General features: G+C 42.5%; 1 protein-coding gene across 10 annotated transcripts in view; it reads left to right on the top strand.

Moving 5' to 3' along the window:
* The window catches only part of TRIP12 (thyroid hormone receptor interactor 12), a 448,602-nt gene extending 443,935 nt beyond the window's left edge, over positions 1–4,667 (top strand). For all 10 annotated transcript variants that reach the window (XM_033958326.1, XM_033958328.1, XM_033958334.1 and 7 more), the window contains exons 42-44: positions 2,150–2,244; positions 2,436–2,539; positions 3,258–4,667. In XM_033958326.1, coding sequence (XP_033814217.1) covers positions 2,150–2,244; positions 2,436–2,539; positions 3,258–3,454 — 396 coding nt within the window. In that variant the 3' untranslated portion in view covers positions 3,455–4,667. The remainder of the gene's footprint in view (positions 1–2,149; positions 2,245–2,435; positions 2,540–3,257) is intronic.
* Positions 4,668–15,882: the final 11,215 nt, after the last annotated feature.

Here is a 15,882-nt window from a genome sequence, read left to right as displayed (position 1 = left end):
AATTTGGCTAACAATAATTCAAGCTTCAGAAACTAGATTTTCAGTGGTTCTAAACCAGTGTTCCTCAAGTCGACCCTGGAGTACTCTCTTGCCAGTCAGGTTTTCAGGATATTCACAATGAATAGGCATAATATTAGTTTGTATACATTGTTTCCACTGTATGCAAATCAAATATTTTCCATGCATATTCATTTTGTATATCCTGAAAACCTGACTGGCAAGAGAGTACTCCATGATTGACTTGAGAAACACTGTTCTAGACCAGTGTTTTTCAACCGCTATTCCGCGGCACACTAGTGTGCCGCGAGATGTTGCCTGGTGTGCCGCCATCAGGGCAGTACTACCAGTCCTGCATTCAGGGGCCCGGAGCTGACAGGGGGCCCGAGGCAGGGGCGCCAGTAGCTCGCCAAGGCAAAGTGAGTCGATCACCCAGGACTCACTTTGTCTTGGCGATCTAATCTATCGAGCCGATAAGTCTTCTTCTCCCCGACGTCAATTCTGCAGTCGGAGAGGAAGTTCGGGCCAGCCAATCGCTGCCTGGCTGGGCGGAACTTCCTCTCCGATTGCAGAATTGACGTCAGGGAGAGCATGCGTCGGCGTCGGCTTTGGGGCCTGTTATCCATTGGTGGGTCCTGTTCCCCGATGGCAGTGGCAGTGGCTTGGGGAACGGCAGGGAGAAAGAAAGAAAGAAGGGGCAGGCAGGGAAACAGAAGGAAAGAAGAGAAACAGAAAAAAAGAAAGAAAGGTCAGGGAGAGAGGAAGAAAAAGTTGGGGGAGGGAATGAGGTGTGGAGGAGAGAAAGCATACAGGCTGATAGAAGGGAAGAAAGATTGGATGCACAGTCAGAAGAAGAAAGTGCAACCAGAAATCACCAGACAAGGTAGGAAAAATGATTTTATTTTAAATTTAGCAAAGTGGAGGCAGTATTACCACAGTTTTCAAAGGAATTTGCCCAAATAACTTAATAGTTAACTGGGTAAATTCCCAGAGATGAAAACTTCCCTTCACTTACTATGCACAGTTCTGAATTTATATCTGCTGTCTATATTTTACAATATGGTCACCTTTTACTAAACCGCAATAGTGGTTTTTAGCGCAGGGAGCCTATGAGCGTCAAGAGCAGCGCTGGGCATTCAGCGCAGCTCCCTGCGCTAAAAACTGCTATTGTGGTTTAATAAAAAGGATGGAGGGTATATTTGTCTATTTTTGTATGCTATAAAAACCAAATACAGAGAGAGACAGAGCTGTTGACGAAGAGCTACGTGTGTGTCTTTCTTCGATTCCAGCCAGATTATCAGCTTTGTGTTCAGCTAAACAGGCCCAGGTTTCGCACTGAATAAAGTATTTTATAATTTTTCACTATTCTGTTTACTTAATATTTCATAATAAAGTAATTATAAAATACTTTCTTTGTGTTTATTTGATTCCTATTCAAGAGAATTACTTTATATATAGTCAATATAGACACAGTTAAATTTTTTAACATTTTCTAATGGTGGTGTGCCTCGTGATTTTTTTCATGAAACAAGTGTGCCTTTGCCCAAAAAAGGTTGAAAAACACTGTTCTAGACAAACACTAATTTATAGTACCTCCTTTATACAGTAGGTTTTTCAGTGGTACAGTGGTTAGAGCTACAGCCTTAGCACCCTGAGTTTATAGGTTCAAATCCCACACTGCGCATTGTGAGCCTGGGCAAGTCACTTAATCCCCCATTGTCCCAGGTACATAAGGTAAAAGTGTGAGCCCACCAGGATAGATAGGGAAAAATGATTGAGTACCTGAATGTAAACTACTTAAGTTATAAGTGGTATATAAATATTTTAAAAATTAATAATTGATTAATTATTCTAATGATCAGACATCTTAAACACCTTAGTATTAGATAAAATATAGGGGGGGTGGGAATGTGAAAGATGATAATTGATAATTGTTTATTATTAATATGGATGGGTGGGTAGGGATTCTTTTATATTTATATGTTTGAAGGAATTTAAGTAAGATTGTCAAGTGATTAGTTAAAGATTTTCTGTTTGACTATTATACACTTGTTGTAATATTTGAAAATGAATAAAGATTTTAAAAGAAAAAAATTAATAATTTGTAGCAAGTATTAATTTTATCTGAATCTAATTGTATTTTAATACATAGTTGGATCAGCTCTTGTGTGGTAGCAGAATAGACACTTGGGATGTGAAGACATTGATGGAGTGCTGCAGGCCAGACCATGGCTACACACATGACAGGTATTGACCTCAGTGGCTGAAAATTTCCAAACTGTTGTGCATTTGCTAAGTGACTATGCTCCAGAGAACCTTTAAATAAACAGAATAAAATGACTAAGACATAAATTTGTGATTGCCTAAGAATTTACTGCATGCACAGAGTTGCTTTTACAGGTTAAAAAGTTTGCAATAATTTACACTTTTTTTTCCAGTCGAGCTGTAAAATTCCTGTTTGAGATACTCAGTTGTTTCGACAGTGAGCAGCAAAGACTCTTCCTCCAGTTTGTTACTGGTAGCCCCAGACTGCCTGTAGGAGGTGGGTTGAGTACTTTATTACATCTACTCATTGGTAATGCATATATTTCAGTCTACTAGTTTTGAGTCTATTTGTGTTTCAGAATAGAGAATTGTCATCTTTTCAGTAATCAAGGCTGCTAGATTTACCTCTGATAGCATACGTTTTGTTGATTAGTAAGCTTGGTGGCTGGTGCTGCTTAGAATTAGTTCTGAATCTTTTTGTTCCTTAGTAGGCTCACTCCTTTTCCTTCTAACAGAAAGAAAAACGGATCCCAGGAGTGCCATAATGTAGTCAGAAGACAGTATGCCACTGAAACCTCAGACAGGCAGCATGCTGCAGGGAAAGATTGTGTAATCAAAAGTTCATCTATTAAGTTTAGACTTAGCTAATTCATTTTCTACCCTGATGAAACATACTGCATGAACAGGTAAAATGCCCTAAAGCCTGTCAGTTGTAACTGTGAAGAAAGCGTCACGGGGAAGCCATACTCAAACTGGCAGTTTCCTTAAAGTAAGGTGCCTTTTGTTCAGATTGATTAACCTTTTACAAAGACTTAAAAATCTAAATAATGTGCAAGTCTTATTTTAAACTATTGCTTTAGAACTGTGGTCTCGATATTAGCAAAAGATCATGAAGAATATTTTTTTTTCCTGTATATAAATAATCTGTCATTTCACAGATCAAGTAAGCTGAACCTTTTTTCCTTTTTGCTTTTCTATTCCTCGTGCTCCATCAGGCTTCCGGAGTTTGAATCCTCCATTGACAATTGTCCGTAAGACATTTGAGTCTACGGAAAACCCAGATGACTTCTTACCCTCAGTTATGACTTGTGTGAACTATCTCAAGTTGCCGGACTATTCAAGCATTGAAATAATGCGTAAAAAACTGTTGATAGCTGCAAGAGAAGGGCAGCAATCATTCCATCTTTCCTGATCGCAATGAAAAAATGAAATGTCTGCCTGTTACAAAGAAAAAAAAATCATGATTTCTTTTCTAAATGTATCACCTGAGTCAAGGCAATGTGTCATGCCTTCTTGTTGTAGAAAAACAGCTTGCAGATTAAAAAAGAATTTAAAAAGGACAATTGGTTGATATATACATTAATGGCCCCAAGGACTTATAATGATCAGGCCCTAAAAAGTTGTTGTGACAGTTTTTTCTTTAGCAGGTTCTTGTTTAAATTATCATTTATTTGATGAGTGAAGTTTTTAACTTGCTTTGCTGTGTGAAATTTGAAAAAAAATAGAAAAAAAAAAAAAAGAAAGGGATGTTTTTCAGGCTGGAACAATAAATGTCGCTGTGCAGTTTAATACTGGGCTGTGTGTCTCCATCTAGTTAATCTGCTTTTTTTTCCACTCCAAAGACACCTTTTGTACATAAGTACAGAAAGTAAATCACAAGTGTTCGGAAATTTTAATTCATCCATAGTTACATGTACTGTTTTTTGTCTCTGATTTCCCTTTCCTTGTATTGTCTAATGTGCAATTCATCTAGTTTTGTGTGCGACACTCAATTAGTTGGCTAGCATGGGCTTTTCACAGCTCATGGTTTCCCACAAATTAAGATGTAATTTAAATTTTACTGAATGAAAATATATTGTCAAGGTATAAATTCAACCTCTCTATGTAGGTAGAAATTTTCTTATAGTTTTAGTTTTAAAGTAGTACGGATTGTCTACAGCCCTGACAAGAGATTGATAAACTGTTTACACAGTGCTTACAAGGCAACAAACTCCTCAGAAGCCAGGAAGAATTTTTCTTTGATTCAGTTGAAGACTTCAAAAGACTGGGCTGGCCAGTATTTATTATTCTGTGGCCAGAGCATTTCAGACTGATGTAAAGGGAGTGTCTTGTTCTTGGGATTTTTTCCAAAGAAAAGCAACAGATTCATTCCCTATTGAAACACATATTTTCTTGTTATTGGTTAACTTCATGCTTAATTTCTTATGTAGCTTTTTTTCCCCATCCCCCATTGCAAGCTTGGAACAAACAGATTAGCCTTTGTCTTTTGACACAGATAAAGCACCTGTTTAAAATAAAAATGCTCTGTCCAACTGTTTTATGTGCTGATTCCTCAAATCTGCAATAATTTACTTCATCAGGTTACTGTTTTTACCTGAATATAAATAAAAGAAAAGTTTGCTTCACATTTTTGTTGATAATTTTGTATACACATGTTGATGTTAATACAAATATTTAATTTAAATTATCATTGTTCACAGTTATATTCAGAGATGTGTGGCAAGTTTCAGAACTTAGCATGGCATGGTCAGTTATTCAATGCAAAGGACAGTAGGGGGCAAGTAAGATGTTTATTAAAAACTGGCTATACTGCCCAATATGTCATACATGTCAAGGCAGTTTACAATAATAATAATAATTTAAAAAAAAAAAAAAATAAATATATATATATATATATATATATATATATATATATATATATATATATATATATATATATATATACATATATATATATATATATATATATATATACACTTACGTACATGTATTTACATGAAAAAGGAAAGAAAATAAACTTCATAAAATAAGAAAGGTAGTGTGTGTGAACCAGCTAAATATTTCCAACCTTTAGTTCCACTCCAGGGAGATGGAGTGCAGGAGATATATTTCCTTTGAAAATAGCCAAGAGGTACAAACTTACTGATATGTTATTTTTGGGGGGAAGTTGGGAAACTCCTTAGTATAATTTGCTCCACCTTCTGAGAAATCTAACATTTGGGGGCCTTTCACTAAAGGATGTTATGTACTTAATACATGGTTAACACATGGAAATGGACTACTGTGTCACCCATTAAGATGTTTTGTGGTAGTTTGCTTTTGCCTGTTTCCATGTGTTACTGAATTTTTCTGTCAGCAGGTGTGATCTGTGAGGAATGTGGGCATGGAAGCTTTGGTCAGTTATTGCATTACACTTACTATGTACTAACTGGCTAATAGAGTTTCTAGTGCAATGTGTTTTGTCCTGAATGCTAAGGTTTTGCATCTGCCCCCTCAGATTTTTTTTTCTGTAAGCAAGTTGCTCAGAAGTGCTTCTGCTCTGCTCTGTGGTTTTATTATTTTTGGGTATTTCTAAGTGTTCAGTCAGAGGCTCGGTGCCCAGAGGTTCCCACTTGTTGGGACCTCTGCTGGGGAGAAGACATAGACTTGCACTGCGGAAGCCTGCTGCTAGCAGAATCAACCCTTGAACTCCTAACTAGCCAGCTTGTTTTTGTATTTTGTTAGCTCAAGGGTCGTCCCCTGTGTAGCTGCTCATATCCCTAATTTATTAGGATCTTGAGCACAGGCTGGCTTCTTTCTGGCTTGGCTGGGATTAATAGTGGTCGTCTTCTTAGTGGTTGAGGTTCTGTCCAACCTTGGTCTGACTGGCAGCCCAAAGACCAAGTTTGTCCAACAAACCTGTGAGGCAGAATTCTTCTCCTTTTCTTTCAAGTGCATTCCTGAGCTGAAGCAGGCAGGCACATGGCATTTTTTGTACTCCAGGGAATTCCCCATAGGCCATTTTTGGCACAATTTTACTGTCAGTAGCCATTTTGGATTTTAAACCATCTTTTTTTCTAAAGCCTCAATCTGCCTCAAAATCCCTTGATTATACTTAAAATAACAGGGTTGCACCCCTCAGACCTTCTTACCCATATGCCAGGTTTGCGCTGGATGGCCTGCCAAGGAGTGTCCATATCCCATATGTGACGGAGCGTGTGTGGGAGGAGCAAGAGCTTTGGGATCAGCCGCCTCTAAGTTCTCCAGGGCTGGGGAACTGCTGGAGAAGCATTCACAAAGGAAGAGACCCTTTTCAGAGTCCTATGAAGGTACATTGTCCAAGAGCAGACGTGTGGTATCTGCTGAGCACAGGAGGACCAGCAAGAGTGTCCCTGCTTGGGTCCTTGAGACAAACTAGTACAAGGCTTCACCCTGGATTTTGTGAGTCTTATGTGGAATGCCTATTTAAACTCCTGAGGTTCCTCAGCATGTGCATTCAGTGAGATGGAGGCGGTGGCGCAGGGTATCTCCCCTTAGCATGCACCTTGACCAGATGAGGACAAAGAACTGGACCAGTAGGTTCAGTCTGACATACACTGGGAGGATGGAAAGTTCAATTCCAAGTCGTCATTGTTCCAGGATGCAGTTTCTCTGCAGTCTGCTCTGCATGACAGCTGCGGGCAAGGAGCAGTAGTGGCACTGATTGTTCAAAGCCTCTGCACTCTCAAGCATTATTTCTACCTTGCTATGAGAATTGAAGCTGTAAGTTCCTCCAGCCCCCTTGTCACAGTTATTAAATATGTATGGCTCAGTTGCTCCGTCCGCATTCTTTCCCTCGCATCTAGACTTCACAAAGTTAGACACGACCACTGGGAGTCACCAGAAGGGTCCCTCTGATTGGCTAAGACTATGGCCAAGCTGTACCTGATAGCTCTGGATGTCCAGCAACTCTTCCAGCAGCCAAAGGTGGATTCGCTAGTAGCACAGATCGCTAAGCGAACCTCCTTTGCTTGTGAAGGAGGTGTAATGTTAAAGGATACTCAGCACTGTAAAATGGATGTGGTCCTCGAGCAGCAATTTGAAACTCTGGCCCTAGAGATTAAGGCAGCAGCTGTCTCGAGTCCTGGCCTTGGAGGACGACAAAGATCCCCAAATGCTCCTATATGGGGTGGATTATATAGGGATGCTCTGCATGATATTATGAGCAAAGTGTCAGCCTATGCTATCTCTGTCCGACAGATTCTCTGGATCAGACAATGGGCAAAAGAGTAGGATTCCCTTTCAAGGGTAGACGCTATTTGGTAAGGGTCTGGATGACCTGATGGCCAACATTATGGAGCATCACACTAAGGTCTTGCCGGACAGCAAATCCCGTATGATTCAGGGTATGGAATATGAGAATTTTTGAGGCTTTCAAAATTCCGTCCTTATGCAGGAAGCTAAGCAACACAGAGGCCCTTTCAGGGGTCAGAGCAGAGGTTCAATGGGGGTAGGAGACAGCAAACCTCTGGCTCTCATCCCTCCCCAACCTCCAAGAAAGTGCACTGAAGCCAGAACAGAGGCCAAGCCTATGCAGGTATGGGGCAGGCTGTCAGCCTTTTGGTTAGTCTGGGCTCAGGTGCAAACATTGGGTCCTGGAAGTTGTTTGTGAAGATGACAGAATCAAGTTTTATGCCCCCTTTCTAGGTCTCTTTGTAGATTCTCCGGCTGGCCAGCCAGCCAGAGAGCCCTCGGAATCCAGACAACAGTACAAAGACTACTGGATCTTCATGCTATAGAATTGGTACTGGATGAAGAATCAAGTTTGGGCAGATACTCCATATACTTCATCATACCAAAGAAAGGCTCAGATGACTGGAGGCCCATTCTGAACTTCAAATTGGTCAATGCTCCACTGGGAGTGCTACATTTCTGCATGAAGACCGGTCGATCATAGAAGCAGTGGCGCCGGGGGAGTTTCTTGATTCCCTTAATTTGACAGAGGCCTATCTCCACATTCCCATTTTTCCAGGTCACAGGAGGTACTTGCAGCTTCATGTGCTGGAGCAGCATTTCCAGTTCTTGACGCTCCCCTTCAGCCTCACGAAAGCACCTCACACTTTTACCAAGGTGATTGTGGTGGTAGCAGCACACTTCCACAAGGCTGGGATTCATGGATTCAGTTTTGAGTAGTCCAACTCCTCTAGGACTTGGGATGGTTGTCAATTTCAAGAAGACCCAACTGGAGCTGACTCAGTACCTGGAATACCTGGGAGTTTTATTCGACATGGCCTTGGGCCAGGTCTTTATTCTAGAACCACACAGACTGAAGCTCAGAAAATAAATTTTGGACCTGCTAGAGTCCGACTCCCATGGCGTGGCATTATCTGCAGGTCCTGGGGGTTGATGGCGGCAGCCATAGAGGTGGTCCTTTGGGCAAGAGCACACATGAGGCACCTCCAAGATTCTCTCCTCTTGATGGTCTCCTCAGATGAACTCACTTCAACCCCTTCCCTGAGTACCGGAAGCAAAGAGCAGTCTGCGGTGGTGGTTGCAGCCATCTGCCCTCTTGAGGGGCATGCCTCTCTGGATTTTCTCCTAGGAGATTCTAACAGCCAATGTTAGCCTTTACAGTTTGGGGGTGGGAGCATTGCAGTGGACACCCAGTTCAGTGTCATTGGACACTGGCTCAGCAAAAGTGGTCCATAAATCATCTAGAACACAGAACTGTTCAACTAGCATTTCAGGCACTGAAGAAGTCTCTGAAAAGCAAGACAGTCAGAGTCTTCTTTTTCCTCTCAGACAGGGGGAGAGTGTGGCGCAGTGGTTAAAGCTACAGCCTCAGCACCCTGGGGTTGTGGGTTCAAACCCACGCTGCTCCTTGTGATTCTAGACAAGTCACTTAATTCCTCCATTGCCCCAGGTGCATTAGATAGATTGTAAGCCTGCTGGGACAGACAGGGAATAATGTTTGAGTACCTGAATAAACTCATGTAAACCATTCTGAGCTCTCCTGGGAGAACGATATAGAAAATTGAATAAATAAATAAATGTGATAGCAGTGGTCTATGTCAACAGGCGAGAAGGCACCACAAGCGCCTCATTACACCTAGAAGCTCAACTTCTCTTTCAGTGGGCAGAAGCTCATTTGCAGGCCCTCTTGGCCACTCATATAATGGAAGTGAAAAACATGCAGGCTGACTTTCTCAGTCAGCAGACTCTCAACCTGGGGAATGGTCACTTCCCCTCAGGTGTTCAACTCTATAGTTCAGTGGTGGGGGCATCCACAGATTGATCTGATGGCCTCAGCTGTAAACATGAAAGTAGATTGCTTTTACAGCCAAAGATTGTTTTTACAGCTGGGAAGCATGGGGTTGGACACGTTACTCCAGCCGTGGCCTGAGAAAGGGCTCTTGTACCTGTTTCCATTGAGGCCCATGCTACGGTGAGAGTCATCCACAGGATTGCGAGTCCTTGTGGCACCCAGTTGGCCCCGCAGACCATGTTATGCAGACCTAGTTTGCCTCCAGAGGGATGAAGGCCTCAGATTATCTGTCCAGGTTGATCTTATCACTCAGGGACCCATCCCTATTGAGAATCCAGAACACTTTGGGCTTATAGCATGGCTCTTGAGCAGGTGGTCCTGATGAACAAGGGTTTCTTAGGCATGGTCATTTCAATTCTGCTCAGAGCTAAGAAGCCTTTGACTGTAACAGCCTATGCCAAGGTCTGGAAGTACTTTTAGCACTGTTGTGCTATGGATGATGTAGAGCAGTGGTTCTTAACCTGGGTTCGACCGAACCCCAGGGGTTCGGTGAGTCAGTCTTGCGGGTTCGGCGGAGGTCAAAACACACCTCCGATTCATATAGCGCTTCGGTCACGTTCAATCATCTATCAGTTATTCAGTGATTTTGATCAAGACTGATCGTGTACTCGGTTTCTTGATCTATCAATCTGTAACTAACGCCTTATATACATCAATCAATTCCTGATCAAAATTTGTGATTTAACTGATAGATGATTGAACGTGACTGAAGTGCTTATGATCGTGTTGATATGCCCCGCTTGTCCATAATTAGCTGCAGGTGATCACGCAACATCGCTTGGCCTATCTGTGCTGCAGGGGATTTGATGCGCACAGTAATCGAATTGTAACTGTTGTGATGGTACGTCGTGTGATACCTATCTTAATATTTTAATCCCTTACTAACTATATCGAGCAAAATATGAAAGTGGTCAGATAAATATGTACAATATGGATTCACATGTATAACGGAACGTGATGGGAGTCAGCGTCCTAATTGCATGATTTGCAATGCCAAGTTGAGTAATTCTAGTCTAGCTCCGGCAAAACTAAGGGAATAAAGAAGGGTTCGGTGAACACGCATATGAAATTGGTGGGGTTCAGTACCTCCAACAAGATTAAGAACCACTGATGTAGAGCCTTTATGAGCTCCAATTTCAGTAGTCCTGGACTTTTTACAAGAGGGACTTCAGAAGGGTCTGTTGGTCAGATCACTGAAAGTGCATATAGCAGGCCTTTCCTGTTTCAAAGCTCGGGGGGAGGGGGAAGATATTGCCAGGTTCATTAAAGGGACTCTTCGCTTATGCCCTCCGATATATCTCCCTTTCCTCTCTTGGGATCTTAACACCATATTACAAGGTCTCAGTTGAGCTCCATATGAGCCCTTATGGGAGGCTTCTCTTCTAGATCTTAGGCAAGACGGTGTTTCTGGTAGCGATTTACATCAGCAAGATGAGTCTCAGAGTTACAAGCTCTGTCCTGTAAGCAACCATTCTTTAAGTTTAAAGAATCAGGGCTCTCCTTGCGCATGGTTCTGTCTTACCGAAAGTAGTCTCTGCCTTTCACGTCAATCAGGAAGTCTGTTGACTTGCTTGTCAAGTGAGTGCTTCTCTGGTACCTCAAAGTTAACAAGTTTCACGTATCATATCTGAGCGCAGCAGGAACTAGACTCCTAGCAAACAACGTCAAGAGAGGAATAGAACAGGCTTTAAACTAAGAAGAAGGGGAAAGCCGACAGTTGACAAAGGGTCGACGATTCGGAAGACGGTATCCTGCGAAGATACCGAGGGGAAAAATGGCTGGGAAGGAACAAGGGACAAACTGCAGGAGTCGACTAACCCAGAAGAAGTGGTTACAGTGTCTGCAGCAAAAGAGAAGAAATTATGGACCGAAGCACAGGGAAAAGAAAGGAGGACAGCAAAATACCAGGATCTAAAATGCATATATGCTAATGCAAGGAGCCTAAGAAACAAAATGGGGAAACTAGAAGCCTTGGCCAACGCAGAAGACATCGACATCATTGGAATCTCTGAAACATGGTGGAATGAGGAAAGCAAATGGGATACAGCACTACCGGGATACAAGCTCTATCGCCAGGACAGAACAGGACAAAAAGGAGGTGGAATAGCCCTATACATAAAAGAAGGCATACAATCCACACAAATGGACACATCAGAGACGGCCAGCAAGCCGGAATCTCTATGGGTTAAAATACCGGGAAGGAAAGGGCCTGAAATAAAGATGGGCCTATTTTATCGCCCACCGGGACAAACCAGAGATATCGATGAGGAAATGGAAGCCGAGATGAAGCGTGAATGCAAAAGCGGCAACACGGTTATTATGGGAGACTTCAACTACCCTGGGATAGACTGGAGGCTTGGAAGCTCGAAATGCGCTAGGGAGACAAAATTCCTGGAAGCTACACAGGATTGTTTCATGGAACAGCTTGTTAGAGAACCGACGAGAGGAAATGCCACTCTGGATCTAATCCTAAATGGGTTAAGGGGACCTGCAAAGGAAGTAGAAGTAGTGGGACCGTTGGGAAACAGCGATCATAATATGATCAAGTTCAAGGTTGAGGTAGGAGTGTCAAAAGGCAAGAGATCCATTGCGACAACTTTTAACTTCAGGAAAGGAAACTACGAAGCAATGAGGGAATTGGTAAGGAAGAAACTTAGGAACACTTCCAAAACATGGCTAACGGTAAATCATGCCTGGTCCTTCTTCAGGGACATGGTGAGCGAGGCGCAAAATCTGTATATCCCCAGATTCAGGAAGGGGTGTAAAAAGAATCGAACAAAAGACCCGGCGTGGATAACCAAAACAGTGAAGGAAGCGATAGGCAATAAGAAAAAATCATTCAAGAAATGGAAAAAGGACAAAACTGAGGGGAACTGGAAAGAGCACAAGAAGCATCAAAAAGAATGTCACCGTGAGGTTCGGAAAGCCAAAAGAGAGTATGAAGAGAGGCTAGCCAGGGAAGCAAGAAATTTCAAACCATTCTTCAGATATGTTAAAGGGAAGCAGCCGGCTAGAGAGGAAGTGGGACCGCTGGACGACGGAGACAGGAAGGGAGTGGTGAAGGAGGAAAAGGTAGTGGCAGAAAGGCTTAACATGTTCTTCTCGTCTGTATTTACAAACGAAAACACGTCCAACGTACCGGAACCTGAGCAATTCTTCAACGGAAGTCAGGCAGAAAAATTAACATCCATAGAAGTGAGCCTTGAGGATGTTCGTAGGCAGATAGAAAAACTAAAAACTGACAAATCCCCGGGTCCGGATGGCATACATCCAAGGGTTCTGAAGGAATTAAAGGAGGAGATAGCGGAACTACTGCAGCAAATTTGCAACTTATCCCTGAAAACAGGCGAGATCCCGGAAGATTGGAAGATAGCCAACGTTACGCCCATCTTTAAAAAGGGATCAAGAGGTGACCCGGGAAACTACAGGCCGGTGAGCCTGACTTCGGTTCCGGGGAAAATGGCAGAAGCACTGATAAAAGAAAACATCGATCAACATTTTGAAAAAAATGAACTTCTGATAACCAGCCAGCATGGTTTCTGCAAGGGAAGGTCGTGCCTAACGAACTTATTGCACTTCTTCGAAGGGATCAACAAACGGATGGACAAAGGAGACCCCATAGACATCATATATCTAGATTTCCAAAAAGCCTTTGACAAGGTGCCCCATGAACGTCTACTCCGGAAACTGAAGAACCATAGGGTGGAAGGAGACGTACATAGATGGATCAGAAACTGGTTGGAGGGTAGAAAACAAAGGGTAGGAGTGAAGGGTCACTACTCCGACTGGAGGAGGGTCACGAGTGGTGTCCCGCAGGGCTCGGTGCTCGGGCCGCTGTTATTTAATATCTTCATAAATGATCTAGAAACAGGAACGAAGTGCGAGATAATAAAATTTGCGGACGACACCAAACTATTTAATGGAGCTCGGACTACAGAGGACTGCGAAAAGTTGCAAAGGGACTTGAACAAATTAGAAGAATGGGCGGCGAAATGGCAGATGAAGTTCAACATTGAAAAATGTAAAGTATTACATGTGAGGAGCAGAAACTCAAGGTACAACTATACAATGGGAGGGATGTTATTGAATAAGAGTACCCAGGAAAGGGACTTGGGGGTAATGGTGGACATGACAATGAAGCCGTCGGCACAGTGTGCAGCGGCCGCTAAGAGAGCGAATAGAATGCTTGGTATAATCAAAAAGGGTATTACAGCCAGAACGAAAGAAGTTATCCTGCCGTTGTATCGGGCGATGGTGCGCCCGCATTTGGAGTACTGCGTCCAATATTGGTCGCCGTATCTTAAGAAGGATATGGCGTTAGTCGAGAGGGTTCAAAGGAGAGCAACACGTCTGATAATAGGTATGGAAAACCTGTCATATTCTGAGATATTGGAGAAGCTGGGTCTCTTTTCCCTGGAGAAGAGGAGACTTAGAGGGGATATGATAGAGACTTACAAGATCATGAAGGGCATAGAGAGAGTAGAGAGGGACAGATTCTTCGAACTTTCGAAAAATAAGAGAACAAGAGGGCATTCGGAAAAGTTGAAAGGGGACAGATTCAAAACAAATGCTAGGAAGTTCTTCTTTACCCAACGTGTGGTGGACACCTGGAATGCGCTTCCAGAGGACGTTATAAGGCAGAGTACGGTACTGGGGTTCAAGAAAGGATTGGACAAATTCCTACTGGAAATGGGGATAGAGGGGTATAGATAGAAGATTACTGCATAGGTCCTGGACCTGTTGGGCCGCCGCGTGAGCGGACTGCTGGGCACGATGGACCTCGGGTCTGACCCAGCAGAGGCATTTCTTATGTTCTTATGTTCTTATATCCCCTTTTTATTCTGACTAGTCATGCCAAGAAAGGGAGCCTCAAACACTTAAGTGTTAAAGGCTTGTGCAGATGAGGACAGAGCTTATAGGGATGGGGTAGGGACAGAACTCATGAGGACAGGACAAGGATGGAAATGGATCCCACAGGGTCGGGGACAAATTTGCCTCCGTGTCATTCTCTACAACCTTTACCAGGTTCTATAGGGTGGACAGTTCTCCATTTTGAAGGCAGGCTCAGTAGGCCTGCCCTGCACTCCAAGGACTGCTTTGGTACATCCCTAGCGTTCAGGACAACTAGACACATTACACTAGAAAGAAAGATTAGGTTCTTACCTCAATAATGTCTTGTAGATGTATCAGTGGGCCTCACCTGCCTTCTGCCTTAAGAGCAGTCCAAATTTGGAGAATTCTCTGTCTCTCAGATGAACTGAGAGGATATTAAAAAATAACTCAAAAATGTAAAGTATAAGTCTCTGCTTGATAGCAGGACATGTGATTAGCTATGAGCCCTATATGATATTAGTGCTGGTTACTGGGGGGTATTTTTTGTTTGTTTGTTTTGATCAGTTACTGGAATGTTATAATGTTAATGGATGTTTGTTACAGAGCAGAACTGAATTGTAGTGTCAGGTTTTTCCCCGTATCCCTCCTTCTGGTTATGTCTGTTATTACAGTGCTACTTGATTGCTGTTATGCAAACTGAGGGGGGTAGGAGCGGCTCCTTGGAAAGGAAGTGGAGTGCAAAAGATGATTGACAACATTCTGCAAGCAACTTGCAAGTTCAGATGCATAACCCTAGCATTCAGTACCACTAGATGCAACTAAAAGAAAGATTATTGCGGTAAGTATCTAATCTTTCTTAGTGCTGTACCATTTACCACCTCCTAAATAGGAGGCACTAAGGGTCTGATTCTATAAACAACACCTAGGTTAGGCATCACCAAGTGCTGTAATAACTAACTAAAATTTGCCTAACTAAAATTTGCACACAGCTTAATTATTTATTAATGAGTTAAATGGTGTGATAATTGACCAGGCTATTAAAAACCCATTTAAAAACAATTTTTAAATTGCTAATTTAGGTTGTGTAAGGATCTGTGTGGTACCTAGCGATGTCTTAAGTTGAGGAATCCTCCAACGCCTAATGACGCATAGTTGAAAAGTAGGCATGATTAAGGCAGAGAATAGACGTGGTTATCTTAGGCGTTGTAGTTAGGTACCAATAAAACCTGGCCTAATATACTAGTGCCTACCTCTAAGATACCTAGCAACACCTAAGTCCATGTGATTCTATAAAGCAGGGGTGTCAAAGTCCCTCCTCGAGGGCCGTAATCCAGTCGGGTTTTCAGGATTTCCCCAATGAATATGCATTGAAAGCAGTGCATGCACATAGATCTCATGCATATTCATTGGGGAAATCCTGAAAACCCGACTGGATTCCGGCCCTAGAGGACCGACTTTGACACCTGTGCTATAAAGGATGCCTAGCAGTTGATTGACCAGTGCATGGAGTGGCACCTAGAAGTTAGGTGCTATTTATAGAATCAGGTCCTAAGTGCTTCTACATAACTGGGAGCAAGTACCATGTATTAATCTGATTAATGCATGACCTGCAATAAATGGCAGAAATGCTGTTTCTCAATAGTGTTAAGTTTCCAGACTGCTGCATGTTAAATTCTGCATTATAACATATTAAGTTAAAAACATAATACTTTTGTAGAAGGGCT

This window comes from Geotrypetes seraphini, chromosome 9 (assembly GCF_902459505.1).
Source record: "Geotrypetes seraphini chromosome 9, aGeoSer1.1, whole genome shotgun sequence".
Taxonomy (NCBI): Eukaryota; Metazoa; Chordata; class Amphibia; order Gymnophiona; family Dermophiidae; genus Geotrypetes; species Geotrypetes seraphini.
The sequence above is the reverse complement of the archived record's forward strand: the minus strand, read 5'-3'. Positions and strand labels throughout refer to the sequence as shown.